This window comes from Rhamphochromis sp. 'chilingali' (genome assembly GCF_963969265.1).
Source record: "Rhamphochromis sp. 'chilingali' genome assembly, chromosome: 6".
In the NCBI taxonomy this organism is placed as follows: domain Eukaryota; kingdom Metazoa; phylum Chordata; class Actinopteri; order Cichliformes; family Cichlidae; genus Rhamphochromis; species Rhamphochromis sp. 'chilingali'.
Genome location: NC_137933.1, coordinates 1,751,849 through 1,775,325, shown reverse-complemented (window position 1 = coordinate 1,775,325; position 23,477 = coordinate 1,751,849). Strand labels below are relative to the sequence as shown.

The window sequence follows — 23,477 nt, the reverse complement described above, 5'->3', positions numbered from 1 at the left end:
GAATGTCAAATATGCCCAAGAGCGTCTTTGTCATTGGAGACTTGAAGCCGAACAGTCGTGTTGTAACCCTGACAGGCTAACCCATTAGTCAAACTGCCTACCTCGTGATTTAGACTAGTGTCACTAAGTCAGTCAGCAACTGATAAGAGTCACTGAGTAAAAACGGTGAAAACGTGCCAACATGACAAAGAAAGAGCTGCAGGGCTGCACCGAGGCCTAGTAGGAGATTAAAAAGGCTTTATTTACATTTTAGTATAGTTAAAGAACATGGAGTTGGAACTGGATAAACAATTACAACAGATCCTGTTTACAATTCTAGAGAAAAGATACAGAAACATGATCCCCGAAATGTTTCTAATTGAATGTATAATGCCAAAGATTACACATCCCATCAGCAGTCATCTCGCAACATGAAAAAAAGAAGAAAATATAACAAAAAAAACCTGTACTTCACCTAATCTTCCAAAGAGAAACATGTCAAAATAATGTTTGTTTGTTCAGGACATTTCTATGAAGTATTACTAGTATTGCTTGTAAAGCAAACTATGTGATTCTGTGAAAATAATGCGATACAATGGGTTTTTTCATATCTTGTCACTTTAAATAATACAATCTATTATCAGCCCAGGTGAGCCAACATTTTACTTTTTTTTGGTGCTAATATTAAACCTTCATTTCTTGTACCCCACTTAGCCTGTTATTAGACTCTGGCTGCTCTATCACGGCAAAAACCTAATTCATAATTATTCCAGGAGGAAACAAGTGCTGCTAATGATTCTTTCACAGCTTTACTTATTGAAACCTTTTATGACTGGTTTCACTGGTGCCCGGCAGCCTCGCTCTGTCAGTGCGCCCCAGGGTGGCTGTGGCTACAATGTAGCTGCCATCACCAGTGTGTGAATGGGTGGATGACTGGATGTAGTGTAAAGCGCTTTGGGGTCCACAGGGACTGAGTAAAGCGCTATACAAATACAGGCCATTTACCATTTTTGGTTTCATCTCAAAAGGATCAGTTCTGGTTATCTAAGCTCCTTCCTCCTTCCTGACTGAAAATGGCACCAAGATCTGGATTATTATGTTTGGTTCATGGTTGTAAAGATTTATGCTTTCTTTTGAAATCTTGAAAGCAACTTTAATGATCGTACTTTCATCTCTATGTGCAAATGTTCCACAAAAAAGTTCCCCTCCGTCAGTAAAGACACTTTCAGACTGTCGGAGGCAGAATGACCTTTTTCTATATGTGTGTCAAAGAACCACGAGAGTTTGTGAAGCTTTTTAGGATGTTTTTTTATTTAGCTCCTGTTACACTGATAGTAAATACTTTTTCAACATAAGCATATGCTGGTTGTCTAGATACATGCTATAAAAAGTAGAAATACTGGTAAAACATTAGTGGCTTAATGTTTGAGCCTATTTGCTCATCAGGGTTAGAAACCTGAAAACATCCTTCAAACTAGGCCTCCAAAATACAGTAGAGGCTCAAACAGGATTATGACAGTATGAAAGGTTAAAATACAAAGTATTAGTTCACAGTAAGCCAGCTATTTCACTGAATGGAAAAAGCTGCTCCGATTTATTGAGAGCTCAAAGCTCTTCCTGCTACGAGCCACATTTTCCCTTTTCTCCATCCACACAGCTTTTTATTCCTCCAGCTGCTTCATCTACATTTACACATCTGGTTGAAGAAACACGTATGCTGACATGGAGAGGACAACTCCACAAACACACTAACGGTCCAGGACGTTGGAGCCAACATCACTTCACACGTCCTATTGGGAGAGGCGAACTATTGGAAACTACATGTGGGATATCTTTAGCACTGAATAATGGAATATAAGTCTTTCCTGTGATTACCTCAAACCCTCCACTATTAGTGCAAATACAGTAATGACACACCTCCCAGACTCTGCTGGCATGTTAGTCTGTGAACACACTTTAACAAGGTTCAGTCACAACAAGCACAAACAGGACTCCTGAGTTTATAACGTAAGGTCCTGTATGGGAGAAGCTGTCTGACTTTATCATTTGTAAGGATATTAGCTGTCACAAAGAAGCATTGCAGCCTCTCTAACACACTTTCTTTCTTTAGCAGCTCCACTGTGCAGACAAGTCTTTTTTCTTGAAGATGCAAATTATTTTCTTTGCTACATGAATCATTATAACTGTTACCTTCAAGCATTTCCACTCCACAGAAATTACACAACTGAACTCCTTCTCTCACCCCAACCAATCACAGCAGATGGCCCCGCCCCTCCCTGAGCCTGGTTCTGCCGCAGGTTTCTTCCTTTTAAAAGGGAGTTTTTCCTTCCCACTGTCGCCAAAGTGCTGCTCATAGGGGGTCATATGATTGTTGGGTTTTCTCTGTATCTATGAAGCGCCTTGAGGCGACTTGTTGTGATTTGGCGCTATATGAATAGAATTGAATTGAACTGTACAGTCGATTCACTTCTGCATTCTATTTTTCGAATGCTTTCAATGCTGAAATGAATTTTCAGACAACATCATTTTAATAGGAAGAAAAACCTTTTGACTCAGTCTGGGATTAAGTGAAGATTCATACTGTTATTTAAATACTCTGTGAAATAGTCACTAATCATCACTTAATAACAAGTCAATCATTTGAAGAAAGTAACAACGAACTTTTATGTTGTCCTTTGACAGATGGTGGACTGTGGAAACTCGCTTGTTATGCAGCTCGTGTGTAGGGAGGATGGAAATCATGTAACAGTGGGCTGTACCTTTATTTGTACCACATGACAGGATGTGAACATGCCAGTAAAGACCAAGTTATACATGTAAACAGAACACAATGAGAATAAGAGGCAAACAGACGTGCTTACCAAAAGCTGTGCTGCGGTTTGTCAGTCCTGAGTAGGCATTGCCGCTGGGGGAGGAAGTGGCCGGGGAGGACAGCGGACTGTAGGAGGCTGGATCAGTCTGGTAGCTGTGGCCAGAACCAATACCAAAAGGACTGGACTGGGCTTTACTGGACTTTAGAACAAAGACAGTGGTTAAAATCCACCTAAACGTAATAATAATTTTCTCACATATCAAACCAGCATATTAAGCTCATAGCTCTTTGCACATAAATCTATTTAACGCTTCATTTTTTTGTCTCCACTTGTTTATTAATGCTATTTGTATTTGATCTGTTTGCACATATTAACCTGCATCTGTGTGGACAGCAGAGAAACAATTTCATTGTACAGAGAAATGCTTTTACTTTGCAAACACAACAATAAACGCGTTGAATCTTGAAACAAAGCAAACCAGGGTTGTAGTCTACATCTATCACACATACTGAATACCGACCCTTTAGAAAGAAAATACATTTACTTATTTATCCGCCTTTGAATCCAAACTTAGCTAAATGACTTTGTACAAATTATTTTCTATGACAGTTATACATGCGCTACACCAATTTAACTTCACCAAAGTACTGCATATTCTGTTATTTGGGCACTAATTTCCAGACTGTGGCATACAGCATGTTAGCGTGAGGGAGAGTGTGTTTGTCCTATACGACTTTATCAGTCGTTCTGTTGCTGTGGGGGAAGTTTTGCCCACTTTACAATCTGGCTTCAATTATTTGAAGTTTGGTCCAAACACAGCATTTTAATTGGGTTGAGGTCTGAAATTTGACTTTGCCATTGCACCTCGAGTTTGTCTTTGGTCCAGCCGCTCTGTTATAAATTGTCTGCAGATGTCATTTTCATGTTGCACGACCCAAGCTTTAGGCCTCAGACAGACGGCCTCGCATTTGACTCTGGAAACGTGCTCGACTCAATGTCTGCAAGGTGCTACTGTGCTTGACCTGCACCTGCCATGACGTCCAGTTATGTTGAGGTCGTTAGTGTACAGGAACCGATTGTTACACTTGCTGCTGATCAGTTAACAATCTGCCTTTGATTAGCAGCACCTGACAACTACTCATCCTCTTAATTCTGATGGAAGTAGTGAGACGTGTTTTGGTTTTTTCTTTTACACACTGCTTCTCCGTTTCGCCAGTTTTCCTGAAATACATAATGACACAGCGTGACCTCATGGGATGATATGCAAGTAGCTTATTGTAAGAGCTTCTGTCCGTCTGTTAGCAGTCCCACAGTGTTCAAGGTATCCTGATCAAATTTTATACGATCAACTCGAGTTGATTTTCTTTTTGGTGAAAATTGGGTCAAAGTCAAGACTAGTAAAAACTTACTTGGTTTGCATAATTGATTACATGATTGTACTTATATATACTGCATCTTTGATAGGTATTTGTATTTTAAGGTATTTGTTCTTATTTAATGTTGTAACTGCCCGGCAACAGGAGATGGCAAAGAGCTGGTTGTTAAATTTAGAACACGAGGTCTTTTCTCTTATTAGGTAATAATTTTGATTGTTTCATCCAACAGTGTTTATCTCTTGTATCATCTGGCTGTTTTCTGACTGAACAAAGAATTCAGTCCAGTGGAATGACCTGACAAGTGTGGCCGTGCATGTAGAAGACGGATGAGCCTATTAAGAAACATATGCTGCGTGCAAGTCACTTTGCAAGAATGTGAAACACAGAATATGGCAACAAGTCCATCTGCTAACAAGCACCAGAGACTGGAGTCTGGGGTACAGGAGCAGCTGACTCTAGGTATTTATTTAACTTTAGAAATAAACACTGTGTGTGTGTGTGTGTGTGTGTGTGTGTGTGTGTGTGTGTGTGTGTGTGTGTGTGTGTGTGTGTGTGTGTGTCTTCCATTCTAATGTTAGAAATTCCAGGAACCACAACTATCCATCAGTATAAGAGCAGCGTGCTCTGTTAGGACAATACGGTACTATGAGGTCTTTAAAGTGAGGACATTCTGCCTGGTTTCTTAGAGCGAGTTCTTAAACTGAGAACTTTGTCTAGTTTAAGGGTTAGTATTTAGCTGTGAGGGTCAGTTTTAGCGCACATAGTCACATAATAATAGTGTGTGTGTGTGTGTGTGTGTGTGTGTGTGTGTGTGTGTGTGTGTGTGTGTTACCTGTCCAGAGAAGGGGGGTCGGTTCCCTGACCACGCTACCTGGCCTGGATTAAGCTGTCTGGAGATCTGAGCTAGATTTTGATTGGCTGAACCTGATGGCTGGATGTCGTTCACACCAGGGACATGGATCACAGAAGAACTGCTTACATGAAAACATGCGTGCGCGCGCACACACACACACACACACACACACACACACACACACACACACACACGAGACAAAAAACAGGTAAGTTATACTCCACCTTTCTATGGAGGAATACAGTGCAATTAGAACCAGACGATGTTCCCAGTCCAAGGAACATCATGTACCATGAACATGTACCTGAAAGTTTTGCCCGAATGTCCCTGCTGAAAGGGAGAACTCTGGGAATAGAGCTGCTGTCCTCCAGCTGTAGAGGAGGGAACCATCATCTTCTTATCTCCCGCTTCACACATGGACAGGGAACCAAAACAACAGATGATTACACTCTGAAGTTAATAATGGGTTTGCTAAGTATGCTGGACCCTCTGCTAACACCTAACTGTGCACTTGCAAACTGTCTGCATGTCATTGCCATGGTTCCTGCATGTATTCAGTTAGTGATGCAGGGAAAAACAAACAAACAAACGGTGTGTCCGTCTCCCGTTAACAACAGCTTGAGTTTGTCAAGCTGAGAGGCCAGTAGCTTTTTCTAGTTGTCTGCGCAGGTGATTTATCACTGCAACAAATAAGCCGCGTCTCACTGACCAGCAACAGAAATGTGGTCCAGTTTGTGTTGTTGAACAGCAGATGTGTGTGTGCGTGTGTGGACGGATATTAACATCTTTGTGGGGACCTAAAATTGGAAGTTTACTATAATTGTGGGGACCAACATGCCGGTCCCCGTGAGTTTGAAAGCATTGTCGAGCCTCAAAATGTTACAATTAGGTTATGGTTAGGGTCAGGCATTCATTTTTGATGGTAGAAAAGCAGCTAGGGAAAGCGTGTCCCCACAAGGATATAAAGACACGTGTGTGTGTGTGTGTGTGTGTGTGTGTGTGTGTGTGTGTGTGTGTGTGTGTGTGTGTGTGTGTGTGTGCGCGCGCCTACAGCCGGAGATGCTGGTGTACATGTCAGCAAAACGTGGATCTCTTTCCTGGGAGAACAGGGCTTCTGTCTTGTCGATGTTTTTTCCAGCCTCATGAACTCCACTGCCAACGCTGGCCACAGGTACCTGAGGGTACAGGTTTGCGTTTCAGGCATGATTTAACCCAAAAAAAAAAAAATGCAGTAAACACATATCTCAGGCTGGATGCTGATTGGTTTAAAAGTATATTTTAAAAAAAACAACTGCAACCTAGACAAAATGAAGACAAGCTGCTGAGGTTTCTCTTATCAAACACTGCAAACATTTTAAGAAAAAGGAACAACGTCAGCAACCATCTCAGTTGACCTCACTGCTGTCAATGCTTTCAGTCATGTTTGTCAAGCAATGGAAACAGGAAGCCACAAATGTCCGGTTTTTATGTAAATCCTTTCACATAAAAACCCTCAAAACAGGCAAAAACATCCAAATGTTTCAATTACATCGAATCCCAAACTCCAAAGAAGAGGGTTACCTGGGAAAGGTCGTAGGCAGTCAGCCCATCTCTCTGTTGAACCTCGAGCTCTGCCTGCTGCTGTTGTAGCTGCCTGCAAAGCACCACACAAACACTTCAGACATGTTGTACTTACCACATGATGTAATGATCAATTACATCAATTCTAAGTTTAATACAATAAGTATTGAAAGAAAAATAGAAATATTCATATAGAGTATAAAGTACAGGCACAGCCAAAGACTTCATATCAGTATTTTTCAGTTCTTCTGATTCCAGGTTGTTGACAAACATGCAAACATATTTCTCCTGAACACTCGAGAACCCTCAACTCAGCATCTTGCTCTGTTGAAGAAGACCTACAACGTACAGCGAGTCCAAAGGCTGCCAGCAAAATGTCCAGTCAAGCAATGAGTGCGTCAACACACAGCAGGGCGATTTACTCATGAGTACATTTTGCTAAAGAACATTGTGACTGAGCGACACATGGCAATTTCTTCATGAGAGAATTTGTTAAATAATAATAGATCGATGCATCCATTATTCTCTGCTTTATGAAAGGAAAACAGAGAATAATCCATCCCAAAAATCAGACTTTGATTGGCGTGTGTAAAGAAATAGGATTATACAAAGTGCTCTGTAGAGATTTTATCATTATTCAGTTTGCATTAGTTCCATCCTCAGCTCGATGCACTGCAGCATTATTTGATCTCACTTCAGTTGTAGAAAGCCTTAATAAATGCAGGAGGTACACTGGAGCATCTCCACAGCAGGAAGAGGAAATACGAGCTGACAAGATGAGTAATAATCATTTCTTTTCACTCGATTTGTCAAAAACTGTTTTTGTAATGAAATAATTGTTAATATGTGCAAATAGAAATTATTTGTTTTCAAAAGAAAATTAGCATGTTTAGAAACACAACGTTAAAAATCCCTCGTTCTGTCACTCTGTAACTAACACCAGTCTCGTCAGCTGAAGGACGTTGGTTTGGTGCAACATTGGCTGGTTGAGCATTTATTACATATATGATAAGACAACATGTCATGACCTTGATTGATCTGATTAAGCTAGTCTGAATATAACTGGCAGCACCCTGCACTCACTGACCCAGCCTGAGCTGAAATCAGACCAGTGCAAATAAATTAGATGAACAACACCGACCCATTGGTGCCGCTTTTATCTTTAAAAAGAGAAGTGAGGGGAGTGTCTGACGACACTGTTAACTCCATTCCTCCACATTCCTGCGCTGATGCAGAGTCAGCAGTGAAGAAACTAGCTAATATTAACCTAACGAGTCCACTATTTACTAATCTTAACAAAGGACCAGTACAGCAGATATTCTGTACAACCACACATAGCAGGGCAAAAAACAGACTCTGCTTGTTACAGTGAAGTGACCCTTAATGTTTTGAAGGAGCCGGACTTTCTTGTAATGTTTATAGTGATGTTCTCCAGGCTGTCTGAATTTCTTTCTGTATTTTTCTTCGGGCAATGGCAGCTTTTTTCACTCATGTTCACATTTATTTCCCCTTTTGTTAATTCAATTTAAGGAATGAATGACAACTTATCAAAGAACCACTTTTAAATTCGAACTTTAGGCTTTGTAACATTTAGCCTGTTCCAAAAACACATCATTTCTTCCCATTTCCTTAGTTGAACATCAAGAAGGTGATTCCCAAAGAGCTATTAGTCAAAACGTGTCACGTGTCAGCTCGCTATGCAGTAAAATCTGAGTAACCTGTGCCTATGGAGGACAACAGAAAAAGTGGCAGGTATGTGAATTTCAGGTCCTTAAGGAACAGGAAAATGAAATTCAGCAACAGGACCTTAGAGACACATCTGGCCTTTCAGCTGATCCATCTACTGTTCACTGAATCATAAATTGTGTCAATGGAAAGGTGACTGTCAAGAAGCCATTCTTGACACTAGAGCCATCAGGAGGGGTCATTTTGATCCCATCTTGCAACAAGATGAGATCAAATTTTATTAGCAACTTTAAAAACCCTCAAGGTTACATTAGTCATTCTCATTCCTTGAAAAAGTTCATTTGTTTAATCTAGTTTGACATTGCTATTATACAGCCAGCAACCTGCCCAGTTCTCCACACGTTCCTCACACACTCCCCCGTTCTGACTCACTCTGATCGGTCTCAACCCGTGACCTATTAGGCCCTGCAGTAATTATTCATGTTTTATCTAACTACATATATTTATTCAGCAATCACATCCAGCTACTTTTGGCTCCTTTTACACATATTTTGACACAAAATATGTGTAAACAATAATTTTTTTCCATCCACTCCAGAATTCACTAATTCATGAGTGAGTCATTAAATATGAGAGGATGGGGTTTTAATTTAACAGAGTTAAATACATTTTTAAAATATCAGGGAGTTAAAATGACCCCTGCAGTGGGTCATAAACATGGGGGGCTCCACAATGGTGCTAGGCATCTTGTCACAATTGATGAATGAAGGCCACAGGCCGAAACACACGGGTCAAGTAATAAAGCTCTTCTTTCACTACCAGTGTTGCTGGAACTTCAAACTCTTTATAGTTCTCCTTTTACCCCCCCCACCCCCCCACCCCACTGTAGCCATTTAGATTGATGGTCTTAATACATTTGAATTATTAGATAAATAGTGGAACACAGAAAGAACATACTTCACATTAGTGTTGGTGCAGATGATGTACTCGATCTCGTCAGAGTATGGGTTCTGAAAGGTGAAACTGCTGGTTCGGATCAGCATCCACTCTCTGTTTTTCATCCGGAAACGATACATCACTGACAGGACCTGACCCTTCAATTTCACCACCTACAGAAGCAAGACAATCACAGTTTAATACAGCACTGACCGTGTTTTATCAGGCAAGTTGGTGACAAGTGTGTCAGAAAATCAAAATAATATGACAACAGCTTTTTTTGTGTTTCATCTTAGAACAATTCACTTTAAGTTTGCAGTTGAGGGAGTGTGAAACATTCATTTATCAAGCATGTAATTATACCATTTTAGCATGCCAGTATTCACCAGGCCAAGAACAAAAGGGGGAACCTATTTATTCCATTTAAGTGCTTCAAGTTGTCAAGGAAATCAGTTTGATCTGGCAGGAGAATGTTAAAATATATCATTTGCAGCCGTTTTAAAATGTCATTTAATAATAAGGTTTTGAGTTGAGCTGTCATAGTAGTGCTTTCAGTATGACCCGAGTTTTCTTTCTCTGAGGAAATCACTCGGCCTATAGTCTGAATAATGAAAGCTCTCCAATTCTTCTCAATGTGAAATGCATCCAAGTTGACTTTGGGATGGAGGAAGGCCAGAGTAGCACAGGATTTGTTTCCACCCCCAACAGACATGGGGAGGAAAGAGGAGACGAAAACATTTTCATCTTGTAAAATCCAGCCGTGAAAAACTCAGTGATATGTTGTTGCTATCAAAACAAATGCCCCACATCACAAAGTGAAATAAATTACATAACCAAAAATAAATGTACCACATGGCTTTATCAATGAGATCAATCAATAAACCACACACTCAAAATCAAATAAAGAAGTTACCAGATATCCCTCCTGCCTATTTTATTGGGCACTTAGAGAATTAAACTTTACTTCATTACGTTATTTAATCTGCATGATCCGGTATCCATTTGTCACAAAGCTGATTTTTAAACTTTGGTATGTAAACACAGAAATAAAGTGGAGTGACGTCTTTCTCATTCTGTGGTAGAGAATATGGAAAGATTTTCTTTGATCTTTGGAGGTGATCATTATTGATCTCAGAGTCCTCACCCAATAACTTTGAGCAAAAGGCGCTTCTACCCCATATTTTGATCATTTATTGAAATACGTACATCATAAGTACATATACTTGTGAATTACCCTTTTATGTTTGCGTGGTTTCATACATCAAAGTCAACTTGATAATTCTGTCTGATAACTTTTAGATAATTTGACCACAAAAACACCTGCCCAAATGCAGTGTCCGACTGGTGACTGAGATAACAACACTGCCTGTGTGAGAAGGGAGGGAACAGTCCAATTTATCCATTTTGTTCTGCTTATTCGGGGGCTGGTTTGTGGGGGCCTAAGCAGAGAAGGCCGGACCTCCCTCTCCTTAGCCATCTCTTCTAGCTTGTCTGTGGGAACACCAAGGGATTAACAAGCCAGCCAAGAGATATAGTGTCTCCAACATGTCCTGGGTCTCATTTTTGCTGTTTGGCTGGACCATTCCAGTGTGAGCTGAAGGCCAGCACCTGATGAAACCAACAGAACCATATCAACTGCAAAAAACAGAGGTGAGATTCTGAGACCAACCAAGTGGAAGCCTTCTGCCACTTGGCTATGCCTAGAAATTCTGTCCATTAAAATTATGAACAGAATCGGTGACAAATGGCAGCTTGGCGGAGTCCAACACCCAGTGGGAACGAGTCCGACTTATTGCTGGGAATGCTGACCAAGCTCTTGCAGAGATTGTATAGCGGTTGATATATGGCCCATAGCAACAGGCCTAACGTACTCCCGAAGCACCTCCCACAGAATACTTTAAGGGACACTGTAAAATGTCTTCTCCAAGTTCACGACATGCAGACTGGTTGGGCAAACTCCCATACAACCTCAAGTATCTTTGAGAGGCTGAGGAGCTGTTCCAGTGTTACGCGGTTTGGACAAAAAGCACATTGTCCCTCCTGTATCTGAGGTCTGAACGGACAGACTCTACTTTCCAGCACCCATGCATAGACTTTCCCAGAGAGGCTGAGGAGTGTGGCCCCCCTCTAGTTGGAGCACACCCTCTGGTCCCTGTTATTAAAGATGGGAACCATCACCCTGTTCTGCCAATCCAAAGGTACCGCCCCAGATCTCCACAGAACATTGCAAAGGCGTGTCAACCAAGACAGCCTTACAACATGCAGTGCGCCTTCAAGAACTCAGGGTGAATCTCATCCACTCCATGGGCCCTGCCACCAAGGAGTTGCTTTACTGTCTCAGTGACCTCACCCCCAGCGATGGACAAGTCATCCCCCTAGTCCCCAGATTCTGCTTCCTCTATGGAAGACGTGTCAGTGGGATTAAGGAGGTCCACTGCCTGACAAAATCCTCAGTTGAGTTGTGAAGTCTCCCAATAGGATGGCACAGTCCCCGGGTGGGGCACCCTCAAGCACCCCACTCCGGGACTACAAGAAGGCCGGGTACTCTGAACTGTCATTCAGCACATAAACACAGGCAGAAAGTCAGGGCCGTTCCCCAACCTGAAGGTGCAGGTAAGAAACTTTATTGTCCACCAGAATAAATGCAAACATACAGGCAGGAAGCCGAGCAGATACCGAGATACCCACCCCAGCCCGCTGCCTCTCACCAAGGGCAACTCCAGACTTGGACAGATTAGAGCCTCTCTCCAGGAGACACTATCCAGAACCGGGTTCCAGAGTCCAGGTGTGTTAAGGTGAGCCAGACCTTATCTAGCCAGTACTTCTCAACCTCTCAACCAACTAGCTCAGGTTCTTTCCCACCACAGAGGTGACAATTTATGTCCTAATCACTTGTCTCGGTAGCTGGGGATCAGTCCGCCAGGGTCCCCGCCATTGCCAATCACCTGGCATACACTGCACAGACTCCTACAGCGCCTCCAGCTAAGGCCTGGCTCTAGGGCAGGGTAGCAGAATTGTTCCCTTGATTTTTCACTCATAGCGGTCTTCTGAATCGCTCTTTGTCTTGTCCCTCAGCAAGGACTAATTTGCCATGGGAGAAAGCCCCCCCAACAACATAGCCGCGGGGATCCCTGGTACACGCAATTCTTAGAGGGGCAATTAAGTTTATCAGAAAAGATTTTGTACAAGTAGTACAAACTCATAATGCAATCATAGTTTGGAAGTTTGGGATCTTAACCCTGTTGGAGGTATCGTTAGTGGCTTTTCTTAGTATCCAAATCCATGTGTCCACGCATGTGGAATGTTTCCTCTGCATCCATCCACAAATGTGCCCCATAGTAGAGCGCGGTAGTTGGAAAACTTACACTTTGATGTTTTCCGAATTTATGTGAACTATGCACCAATGGGTTAGGCCCAGAACTCTGTTAGAGGCAAAGGTTTTAATCACCAAGTCAAGTTATGATATTCGACCAGAGTATGTAACCTTTCAGAAAATTAAAGTTAAGCCCCTACATGATCACAATCAGTTTTACTTGTGACTGAGAGAAATGAAAAAGTGGTCGACTTAAGCACAATACACAATCAGTAAACCCAATCATTCAACCATAGAGATGCCTGCTGAGAGACAGCTTATGGAACACTGTGTCTGTGAAAGAGTTGTTGATGTACTTTGTATGTGTGTGTTACTGGATTTCTCTTCTCCCCATTACTTATCTTAGACTGATCAAGCCTGACCTTTCCTGATCAAGTGTTTGCTATTGTACTTGTGATAGTGATCAGTAACTAAACACCACAACTGCTGTGTTTCATTGTTTGAGCTAAGCTCAAAGGAAACAGGAACACATGGAAAAATCCACAGCAGATGAAAAACTACCTGTTCGTCTAGGAATAAAACATGTTGGATGACTGATGCTGACAGGAAAGAGCTTCATGAATGTGATCAATGGATGGATGAGCCTCTAATGACTGCTTCAAAGTAACATCCAAATTTTCTCTATGAATGTATTCAGCTGTGTTTATATCCTCCCTGCCAGCCCAGGTAATCTGATGTAAAAGCTTCTTCTGCTGACGGTGAATGAGTACAGAAAGAGGAAAAGCTACAGTGCAGTCTTACCTGTTGAAAACTTTCTCTCAGGTGGCTCTGGTCTTCGGGGTGGCAGAACTCCAGAATATCTTTCCCCAGCAGGTCCTGAAGGACAAGAAAACAGTCAGTTGTTAGGAGCTTATTCTTGCTTCAATTATACCACATTAATTTGGGGTGTATGCATTTATTTTCCTGGCAGATATTATAGATGTAATTATATTTGAATAAAGTGACTAAAAAGAAAAAATATCAACAACAATATAACAGTTATATTAGAGTGAGATGACCTTCAACAAACAGGATGTGTTTTTGTATCCTAATATAACAAACAGATGACTCAATTGTATTTCTTAAGTCAGTCAATAAAAGTCTATATGGGCTAGCAAGTAGTTGTGAAATGAACGTAAATTCTCTGTGTTCTCCTTCTTCCTGTTTGCACTTTTGTAAAACTATTCTCGAGTGTTGTGCTGGGTCACTCATCAATCATCCATCCATTTATTTTCTTAACCCCTTATCTTCTTCGGTGACATGGCAGGGCTGGAGAATATCCCTGATGTCACTAGGTGAGAAACAGGGTACGTCTTCCAGTCCATCCACAAGGCAAACAAAGACAGCTGCATACGCTTAGATACAGCCTCTTTGCAAAAGTGTTTCGATGATTTCGGAGATGTCTGCCCAGTCTCACGGCAAAGCGTGGGATAGACCCGCTCGCCTCGCAAGCAATCCCACCGACAAAGCGCAGGCCCCGGTACACAGCTGTAGTAACCCCCGCTGACTTCTTTTACTGAGGTTATATTTATCGGTGTTTTATTTCCTGATGTTCTTATGTGTCCTACGTGTTTCAGTCGCCAATTCTGAATTATAACTAACATTAAAAACATGTTTAAGGAGGAGAGAGAGCAAATAAATCTGTTTAACATCTGATCTTTGGGTTTTTGTTCAGTAATCAGCGTGACCTGTGTATAAACACATAAAAGAGATAACGTTGGTGTTTCCGTCATGTAGTAACTGCTGGCTTTAACTGTACAAAGGTTGTTCGACACTATGAAACACATACAGACTTCATGATGTTCGGCTAATATTTTTATTGCGAATATTAATCATGCTGACCTCGCTCTGTACACCACGCAGCGAGGTCAGCATATCCACGATATCCTCAGCTCCATGAGTTAACAGAGTTTCCCAGCTGACTATCTAACGGTCATCTACGAATATGTCACGGCTCATATCAGTATGATTTTACAGAAAATCATCCGTATTACTGCCAACTATTCCAGAGACGTGAAAATCTACAGCATAAAGAACACAAACATATAGCAACACTGTAACAGAGATGAACCGTCAGTTTGTCCACATCAAAGTGGAATGAAAGTGATTGGTTGAACAGGTGTGATCTGTGTTATCTGCATTTTAATCAGCGCAAGAGACTCAGCAGCAGATTAGAATAAAAGTTACACATTTAATAAATCACCAAATGAATCCACGCAAGAAACGAGCAAACCTGTTCTGACAGTTTGAGTTTGTATTCCCTCAGCTGCAGACTCGCTGCTGTTTAAATGTTTGAAAAGGAAGATTAGATATAAACAAACGTCAAACATAGACTCAGTCTGCCTTCACATTTGATATGAGGCCAGCACGTATAGTGGCTGTGTCCTGTTTTAAGATCATACGTGTAAAATTGTTGTCTGAGCTGCATGGGCAGTGTTAACCCCGCCCACTTAGTTTGATGTGTGAGGCTGACAGATAAAATTATTTCAAGGAGCGAGATGAAGGGGACAAAAGTGCCAAAATGAATTAAATAAATAAATCATTAAATAATTATTTAAATGTGTCAAGAATTAATTAATTACATGTGTCAGAAATATTTATGTAATTAATTATTTCCAATTTTAATTAATTATTTAATGGTGTATTTAATTCATTATGGCAGTCCTGGCGTTCCATACTTACTATGCATTATTTTGCATTATTTTGCACTGCATAAAACACATTAACAACATGATAACTGTCGTCTTTTTTCATGACATTCATAGTACAAAGTCTGACCTGAGGCTGATAACCAATGACACTGATGCAGCGTGGATCCACAAAAGTGATGACACCATCAGAGTTGTGACGTGACAGGAACTCTGTGGGAACTGACAGGCCATTCATATCCATTGAGACTGGAGAGCTGGTCACCTGAGGAAGCCCCACACACACACATTTAACGCCATTTAGGTGTATGAAGAAGAGATTCAGGAAGGTTAATGGGGGGTTATTACAACCTTCTATTTGGTGATCTGACTGCCAAAAGTGGTAAAGAGAAAAACTGTAAGCAATTTGTAGTGCTTCAGTGAAAACACAGAACAAAATATGTATGATTCAATATCAACCACAATTTTGAAAAAACACACTGCGTAAAAGTTGCAAATTGATTTACATGAAATAAGTATTTGATCCAATATAACAGCCAGGATTCTGGCCCCCAAAGATTACAATAAATCAACATTGCACAACAATAAATCAATTACAGATACTCCTGATATCAAAATATTATGTATATACATCAAACTTGATCACAGATTTCTTTTCCTCTGCACCACCATGGGCAAGACCAAAGAGCCGTCAAAGGACGTTGGGGACAATACTGTAGACCTGCATAGCACTGTGAGCAAGCCTGAGCTTGTCTGATCTCGGAGGCTAAGCAGGGTTGGGCCTGGTTAGCATTTGGATAGAAGCCGTCTGGGAATTTCAGGTGCTGTAAACTTGGGGGTGGTTTAGGGGAAAATCCCTGGCTGCTCCAGTCTGCATGCCAAATATCCTCGGGCAAAATATTAACCCAAAGTTGCTCTCCGTATGAATGCTCGATAGGAAAAAGCAGATAGAAAGTGCTTGTTTGAATGGGTGAGAAGGTGGCAACTTGTTCATAAATGGAAAAAAAACCAACATCAATCGCCTTCAGTCTAGAGCTCCATCAAAATCATGGCGCATGAGGTGAGGATGATTATAAAGGCAGGTGGGACCACATTCATTAAGAACACTGTTGACAGAGCCTTCAACTTTCAGGCCGCTGTGGAACCAGTGTCCAGTTTAGACTGGAGGCAGACACCCTCTACTTTTAAGATTAGAATTTAAACTTTCCCTTTTGATAAAGCCTACAGCTAGGGTTGGATCAGGTGACCCTGAATCCCCATGTTGCTGGTGTCTTCCATGATGCACTGAAACAAGCTGTGACAGATGGCTGCCCCTCCCTGAGTCTGCTTCTGCCAGAGGCTTCTTCTTGTTTTCCTTCCCAACATTACCAAGTGTTGTTCATAGGAGGTCATTTGAATGTTGGGGTTTTCTATGTGTCATGGTAAGGTCTGAAAACATAAAATGTCTTGAGGCAACTGTTGTGATTTCGTGCTATGCAAATAAAATTGGATTGAATCACAATGTTGCGGTGTCTGCAAATTCCCCAGATTCAAGAAGGCACATGAACAGGCCTGTCTTGAGTTTGCCAGTGAACATCTACATGAATCAGAGAAGGCTTCGGAGAAAGGGCTGTGGTCAGATGAAAGAAAAATCTAGCTCTAACTCGACCTGCCATGTTTGGAGGACAAGAAATGCTGAGTATGATTCAAAGAACACCATCCCCACAGCCAAACTCGGAGGTGGGAAACATGATGCTTTGGGGTCGTTTTTCTGCTAGACGTCTTCATTGCATTAAGGGGCCAATGAACGGGGACATGTACCCTAAAACGCTGGACAAGAAACTCCTTCCCTCAGCCAGAACACTGAAGATGAGTCGTGTGTGGTCTTCCAGCATGATAATGACCCAAAACATACTGCCAATGCAACATAGGAATGGCTAAAGAAGAACCATAATGTCAAGCAGTGGGCTACCCAGTTTCCAGACCTCACTATAGAAAATCTGTGGCGCTGAAGTTTTGAGCTTCCGTTTGGCAGCCAAGAAATCTAAGTGACTTCAAGAGTTCCTGTTAAGAGGAGTCCAAATCAATCCTAAAATGTGTGGCGTGGTGCGGTTTGTGGCTCAGCTGGTTGGGTTCAGGGTGTGGTGTCAGGGAAGGCTGTTTGGCAGCCAGTCATCATGAGCCAATCATGCCTCCCGTATTTTAGGAGGACGGCAGAACCTGGAAGGGAGGTGAACTTGAGGAGCAGAAGCAGACAGCGAGAGCGAATGAAACAAGATTGCAGTGAGTGGCTGGAAAGCTGCTCCATGATGAGTACTGGGATCCAAGCAACCTTAAATAAAGTGTCACACTGGTCAGAGCTCAAGTGCAAACATCTTACTGCTGGGCTTGCCAACAAAGGTTTCTCCACCAAGTACTTTGTCATGCTTCGTTTGGGGATCAAATACTTCACACAGTGAGATGCAAATCAATTTATAAATTCTATGTAATGTGTTTATTCTGACTGATATTCTGTCTCTCTTCATAGCTGTTGTTTGATACTAGGGATGTGCTTAACTAATTGTTACTACTGTCACTAGTCGGTACCAAATCTACTATATGTTTAATCTAATTGTTTTACATTTAATTGATGCCCAGTGTCGGGAAAGATTGCAGATAAGAAATGGCTCTCCCTTAGCGATAGGGTGAGGAGTTCAATCATTCAGGAGTCGTTGCTCCTCCACATTGAAAGGAGCCAGTTAAGGCAGGTGCCTCCTGGGTAAGGTGTTCAGACCAGGGAGGTCCTATCGGGAGGAGATCCTGGAGTAGACCCGGGACTCAGTGGAGAGAATATAGCTATCGCGTGCCTGGGAACGCCTCGACAATACAATACAATATAATATTAAATACAATGTAAACATCTCCCATAAATGAGGATGCTAGGGCAATTCAATGAGAATTTAAAATAACCCCTAAAAAAACGAATGTATTTCACTGTACATTCATTTTAAGTTATTTGTCTAATCAACATTGTTTGCCTCGTTGAATACGAAAGACAATTATATATGTCATGGCGCTGGAAATACCTCCTCTCGCTCACTGCTCTCCTCTCTGTTTGCTTCTTGTTTTTGTGCCTGAGTAAATGTAAGACATGTACACCTGAAGTCCATCAACTCATCTGCAGGAGTACATCTATCCCAGTTCACTTTACATTGGATCACTCTTCCCACTGCTAAGTTACAAATACTAAAGCTATGCTAACATAGGGCTGTGCGATATGACCAAAATCTCATCTCCCGATATAAGACATCTATCGTCCGATAACGATATAAATCACAAAAATGTAACATTTGCTGTAAATTCTGTGAATCTCGGGCAGCTCGACTTGCGTGAAGTGTTTCCAGCTGCGCGTCATGTAGCTGGAGTCGAGTGTTTTAACCGATGCATGAAACGACACATTTTTAGACATAAGTTGTAACGGCGCCGTTTTCTTTGTGAGTATTTATTACACGGCGTGCTGCGGGGAGAAGCCTGTTCTAACGTTTGCGTCTAAGGTTTATTTTTTAGCACCTGGCGGCTCTTTTTTACTTCTCATCCGTAAATAATCTGCTCTTTCACGTGATTCAGTTTATTTTGAAAAGTCTCAACAGGATCTTGCGCTTTATTGTGAAAGGTTTATGTGGAACATAAACAAGCGGACACGCGATGGTTTTACTGTTGTTGTTGCTAACGACAACGCATAAATACAGGTGCTTGTCCGTCCGTAGTGTGGTTATATTAAATATAAGAGAAAGAGAGAACTTTAAGAAATGAATATAAACACTACAGTGACATCAGAACCATGAAAAAATATTGCTGTAAACAGTTTATTTTGCGACACCACGAAACAAACGATAGCGTAAAATGCAACATAGACGTTTTTATATCGTCATCCATATATATGGTTATATCGAACAGCCCTGTGCTAACACACACCTGTGATAAAGCTCTCGGCACACATCTTGCAGTTATTCATTCAACAGATCATTGGAGAATTTTATGCATGCTACACATTTACATAGTCTGCCACTGTCTGAACACGTTACAACAATATCACTTACAGTTGCAGAATAATCAAGGAGGGAAGAGTCCTATTCATCTTACAATAACTCGCTCAAATTAAGTGAGCTTTTCAGAACAAACTATTCTTTCAAAAATTTCTAACGGCAGACTCTACGGCTAGCTGCTTGATTTTATACACCTGTGGACCTGAAAACACTGGTATTCAAAGACAGAGATGTTCTGTCCACATGGAATACATAAAAACACACAAACACAGCCATTCCTTCCATTTTATCAAAGTGTTTAAATTGTTTGTGTCACCACACACCTGCAGTCTTCCAATAGCCACGAGGCAGTACTTTCCAGTCTGACCCGCCTCTGTGTCTTCTTCTGGTATAGTCATACCTGAGCACAAGAGAAAGGAAAAGAGCAAGGTGTGAAACATAAAGTGTGTTTTTTGTCGAGCACAGACAGATCCTTCTGTGGGAAGTGTTTACTCAGGAGAAGAGATTTTTCAGTGAAACAGATTAGCTCTGAAGGCTTAGAAGTGGTGACATTAAGCCCTTTCTGCCAACAGTCATCATGGGAAATGTCAACTCTCTGCCAACTTAAAGTGATGTGCTGCAGATATTGGTTGAGACTTAGTATACTGTGAGTGCAGTCTCATATGTTTTACTGAAACATGGTTGAATCATCGCCCGACTTCAATGTGGATCTAACTGGTTTCACCCTTATATTGTATGGTAATGCCAAAGATTGTCTGCAACTAAACTCCCAGTCAGGAAATGGACACCTGATGCTGCTGAAGCTCTGAGGGCGCCTGCTCTGAGCGTGCTAGTGGAAACAGATAGATTGACATGAACCTCTGTAGACACACAATCATACCCACAAAGACTGTATGCTGTTTCCACAATAACAAACTAGTGACATGAAGGCAATTTTCAACCAGAAAAGGGTAACGTTTAGAGATGGATGGGGAATCTGTGCCATCTCTGGCTTCAACAAAAAGAAAAGAGCCATTTAAGGAGCTGATGGACTCAACCAGTTCTTCAACGGATTTGACTATATGGTCACACCCAGTCCCACTGCTTCTCCTCCTCCTTGCATTTCTAATATGGATCAGGTACTTCCCCTCTCACACCTGTGCCTCTTTTACGTCACAGAGGCATGGGTGAGACTGGAGCTAGGAAGCCTAAGCTCTGGGAAGGCTGATGGCCCAGAGGGTGTGTTCAAAGCTGCTTGAGGACTGTGCTTCCCCCCCTAACTGTGTCTACTTCTCAACAGGATCTTCAATCTGAGTCGACACTGTGGAAGCATCCTGTATTCTGCCAGTACCAGTGTCCACTTGAACTGAACGACTACAGATCAGTGGCCCTTACACGGCACATCATGAAATCCTTCCTCATCTGGGGGCATTTGGAGCTGATGTGAGAGTTATGTTCTTTGATTTTAGTGCTTTTAATACCATCCAACTAAATATGCTCAAAAACAAGCACACAGACACGGGACTGTATTCCTCTGTTTCCTGGATTACAGATTAGCTGACAGGAAAGCCATAGTTTGTCAGGTTGGCTAACTGTGTTTCACCCACTAAAACCTTTGGTTTTTAATCCTCATACAAAGAGCAGAGGAGCTACGTCAGACAAAATTCAAGCAGTGAGAAGTAATCTACTGGCTGACATCCAGTCCATCATTAACCATGAACCCCAAAATGCCCAGACTGGATCAAGGAAGCCCTTTCAGCTTTTCTAACGCATGCACTTTGTGATAGCCAGTTATGGGCATTCGCTATAATATCCTGGATCAGCCAGCGCTACCATTGTTCACTACTATTTTGCTGTGTCAGCACATTTTAAATATTCTCCGATGCTTTGACCCCAATCATAACTAACCAATCATAAAATGACCTTTAAAACATTGTTTTCCATTTCTGCAAACGCCACGTTTGGATGGGCTGAGATGTTTTGAGTGAAATCTGTTCAAGTGAAGCCTTTCATGTCACGTCATAATTCCAGTTAAAAACAGAAGTTAGACCACAAAAAGGCAAAAATAAAGAAGTTAAATCAATTCCTCTTTCATTTTTGCCAGAAGTCACTGATGAATGAACTTTGTACTGTGGGATGAAGCTAAAATACCTTTGACTAAACGACAGCAGGAAATACAAATGCACAGACAGACAAAAATCCAAGTTCCAAATAAGACGATGACTTCATCGTCATCTGTGGCTACATTTCTCAATGTTCAGCCAACACCAAATGCACGCTCATTAAAGTGGAACTGTGCGTGTCTGGATTTTTCATAGCGTGTCTCTGTTATCCATCTGAAGTTTACAAGCGTCTGTATGTTGCTTGATACCTGATGTATTGTGTCCAGAACATTCCAAAGGAGTATTTTTAGCTCAAGGAAGAGAGACCATATGTCCCTGATTGCAAAACACATGTGGAATTATTCCAGTGTGGCCTGAGAACCCCGGGAGGAATTTTGTTGTTTTTATTTGGTGTTGCTCAGTCTCATCGCTCTACTTTGTCACGTCATCAATTTAGACACCTGGTCTGAGACCACGGCAGCATACCACGCACGTGCGTGTTACATTGTAAATACGGGCTTTTCCCCTCATGATAACATACGGTAACACAGCTGTAAGAAATCTGATTTATGAACAAATTTCATATAAATCATACACGGAGTTCGACCAACATTTGGGAGAAGCAGATTTGTTTTTAGCTGGATTGATTTTTTTAAACTCCTATATAAACTTTTGTGTCTTTGTCAATCTTCCTTTGCCTCTTAAAAATTACCGCTGGCTTACAAAAGTTCAAATAAATGGTAAAAAAGGCAGCTCCTAGATAAAATAGCTGGGCGACAGTTATTTTATCTGTAAGAGGCATTTGCTTAAAACTGGGGGTCCAAAGAAAGTGGTTCATCTTCAGTTTGAAAAATGTTTGCCAACACTTTACCCAACCGTTTATATAAAAGATGGACACAGCCATGTCAGCCTTCAGGTGAACACTTTCACTTTTGCCGTCTTGGTATTTTGAAACTAGTTGCAAGGAATGAGCAGTGGTTCTCTTTTAATCCTCACTCGGCATCGGACCCAAACCTTCTGGCATCACCAGTGGTAGCTCCTCCACGGTAGGTCCGTAAATGCCATGTACATGTAAAGACCAGTCATCTGAAAGACGTGCACCTCAAAGGTTTTCTGTTTTCAGACTTTATATTTTTACATTTTGTGTGTGTGTGTGTCATGTTGAGGAGAAGGTCCTTCTGTTTTTGTTTCCCCGCTGCTATTAAAGCTTAGCAATATTAGCTACGACTATCACTGGATCCTCTCAGGGGAACACTGAGTTTAAAGACAGGTTAACAACATCACTTGCCCAGCTGCAGTTAGCAATCTTCAAAGAGATGGTTAACACTCCTCCTTCATCTTTGGCAGTTTTCAGAGAGCCGGGGTTACATGGTGGGCACTTCAGACAAAGATCCATCCGAAAACATAATGTACAAAATTAACTTCATGATGTATTCAATAAGGCTTGAAATTAGTGAAGACCATCAACTTATAACAGCAGTGTTTACGCGTTTACAGTCAGGACACCAAAGACAGTTTTCAAATTCACACTTTGACACAGTCTGATTTCATTTGAAACCAGATGACTTGCCCTTTGCTGTCTGTTAGAATGAAGGTTTCGACATGAAGCACTTCATGTTATAGAGACAATTCACACTATGGGGCCCTGCTCTCAAAAGCTGACACAGAAGTAACACTGTGTGTTTTGGATTTAAGAAAGAAGTGCTTAAAAGTAGAGTTTTTAAAACATGTCTAGTGCCATCTTGTGCCAGTACAGCGCGTGACATCATTGGCTGGTTGTGGGCAACCAACCAAGGTGCAATCTCCTCAACAATCGAACCAAAGCGGTCAAGTGTCTTTTGATGAAAGACATGAAAGAACATATGATTGCCTTTATGGGGAAGATCTCTGAGGCAGGGCATGCTGAACCAGCCCCACCACCCACTGGTGAACAACAGTGCTGGTATTTTCCAATCTTTGGAGTTTATTACCTGCGTAAACCAGGCCAAGTACAAGTAGTGCTCAACTCCAGCGCATGATGCTGTCTCCGTTAATAACATCCTGTTGAGTGGAACCAACTTAAATACACTTTGGCACTTTTAAACTGACAGTTTTACCTTTTTTGTCTTCCGACAGGAGAAGCCTTTGACCTGTGGGGGTATTTTTTCCACAGTCAAGCACAGCAGCACAAACAGCATATTTGATCTTTC

General features: G+C 41.6%; 1 protein-coding gene across 3 annotated transcripts in view; it reads right to left on the bottom strand.

Annotated features, from left to right (window-relative positions):
• Nucleotides 1-23,477, bottom strand: part of arnt2 (aryl-hydrocarbon receptor nuclear translocator 2) — a 62,937-nt gene that overhangs the window by 5,312 nt on the left and 34,148 nt on the right. For 2 of the 3 annotated variants that reach the window (XM_080884056.1, XM_080884058.1), the window contains exons 9-17: nucleotides 19,531-19,607; nucleotides 15,334-15,468; nucleotides 13,318-13,392; nucleotides 9,225-9,376; nucleotides 6,582-6,654; nucleotides 6,073-6,196; nucleotides 5,326-5,428; nucleotides 5,001-5,142; nucleotides 2,841-2,991 (exon numbers count right to left, since the gene is read on the bottom strand). In XM_080884056.1, the coding sequence (XP_080740182.1) occupies nucleotides 2,841-2,991; nucleotides 5,001-5,142; nucleotides 5,326-5,428; nucleotides 6,073-6,196; nucleotides 6,582-6,654; nucleotides 9,225-9,376; nucleotides 13,318-13,392; nucleotides 15,334-15,468; nucleotides 19,531-19,607 (1,032 nt within the window). The remainder of the gene's footprint in view (nucleotides 1-2,840; nucleotides 2,992-5,000; nucleotides 5,143-5,325; nucleotides 5,429-6,072; nucleotides 6,197-6,581; nucleotides 6,655-9,224; nucleotides 9,377-13,317; nucleotides 13,393-15,333; nucleotides 15,469-19,530; nucleotides 19,608-23,477) is intronic. The other variant, XM_080884057.1, reaches the window with a different exon arrangement.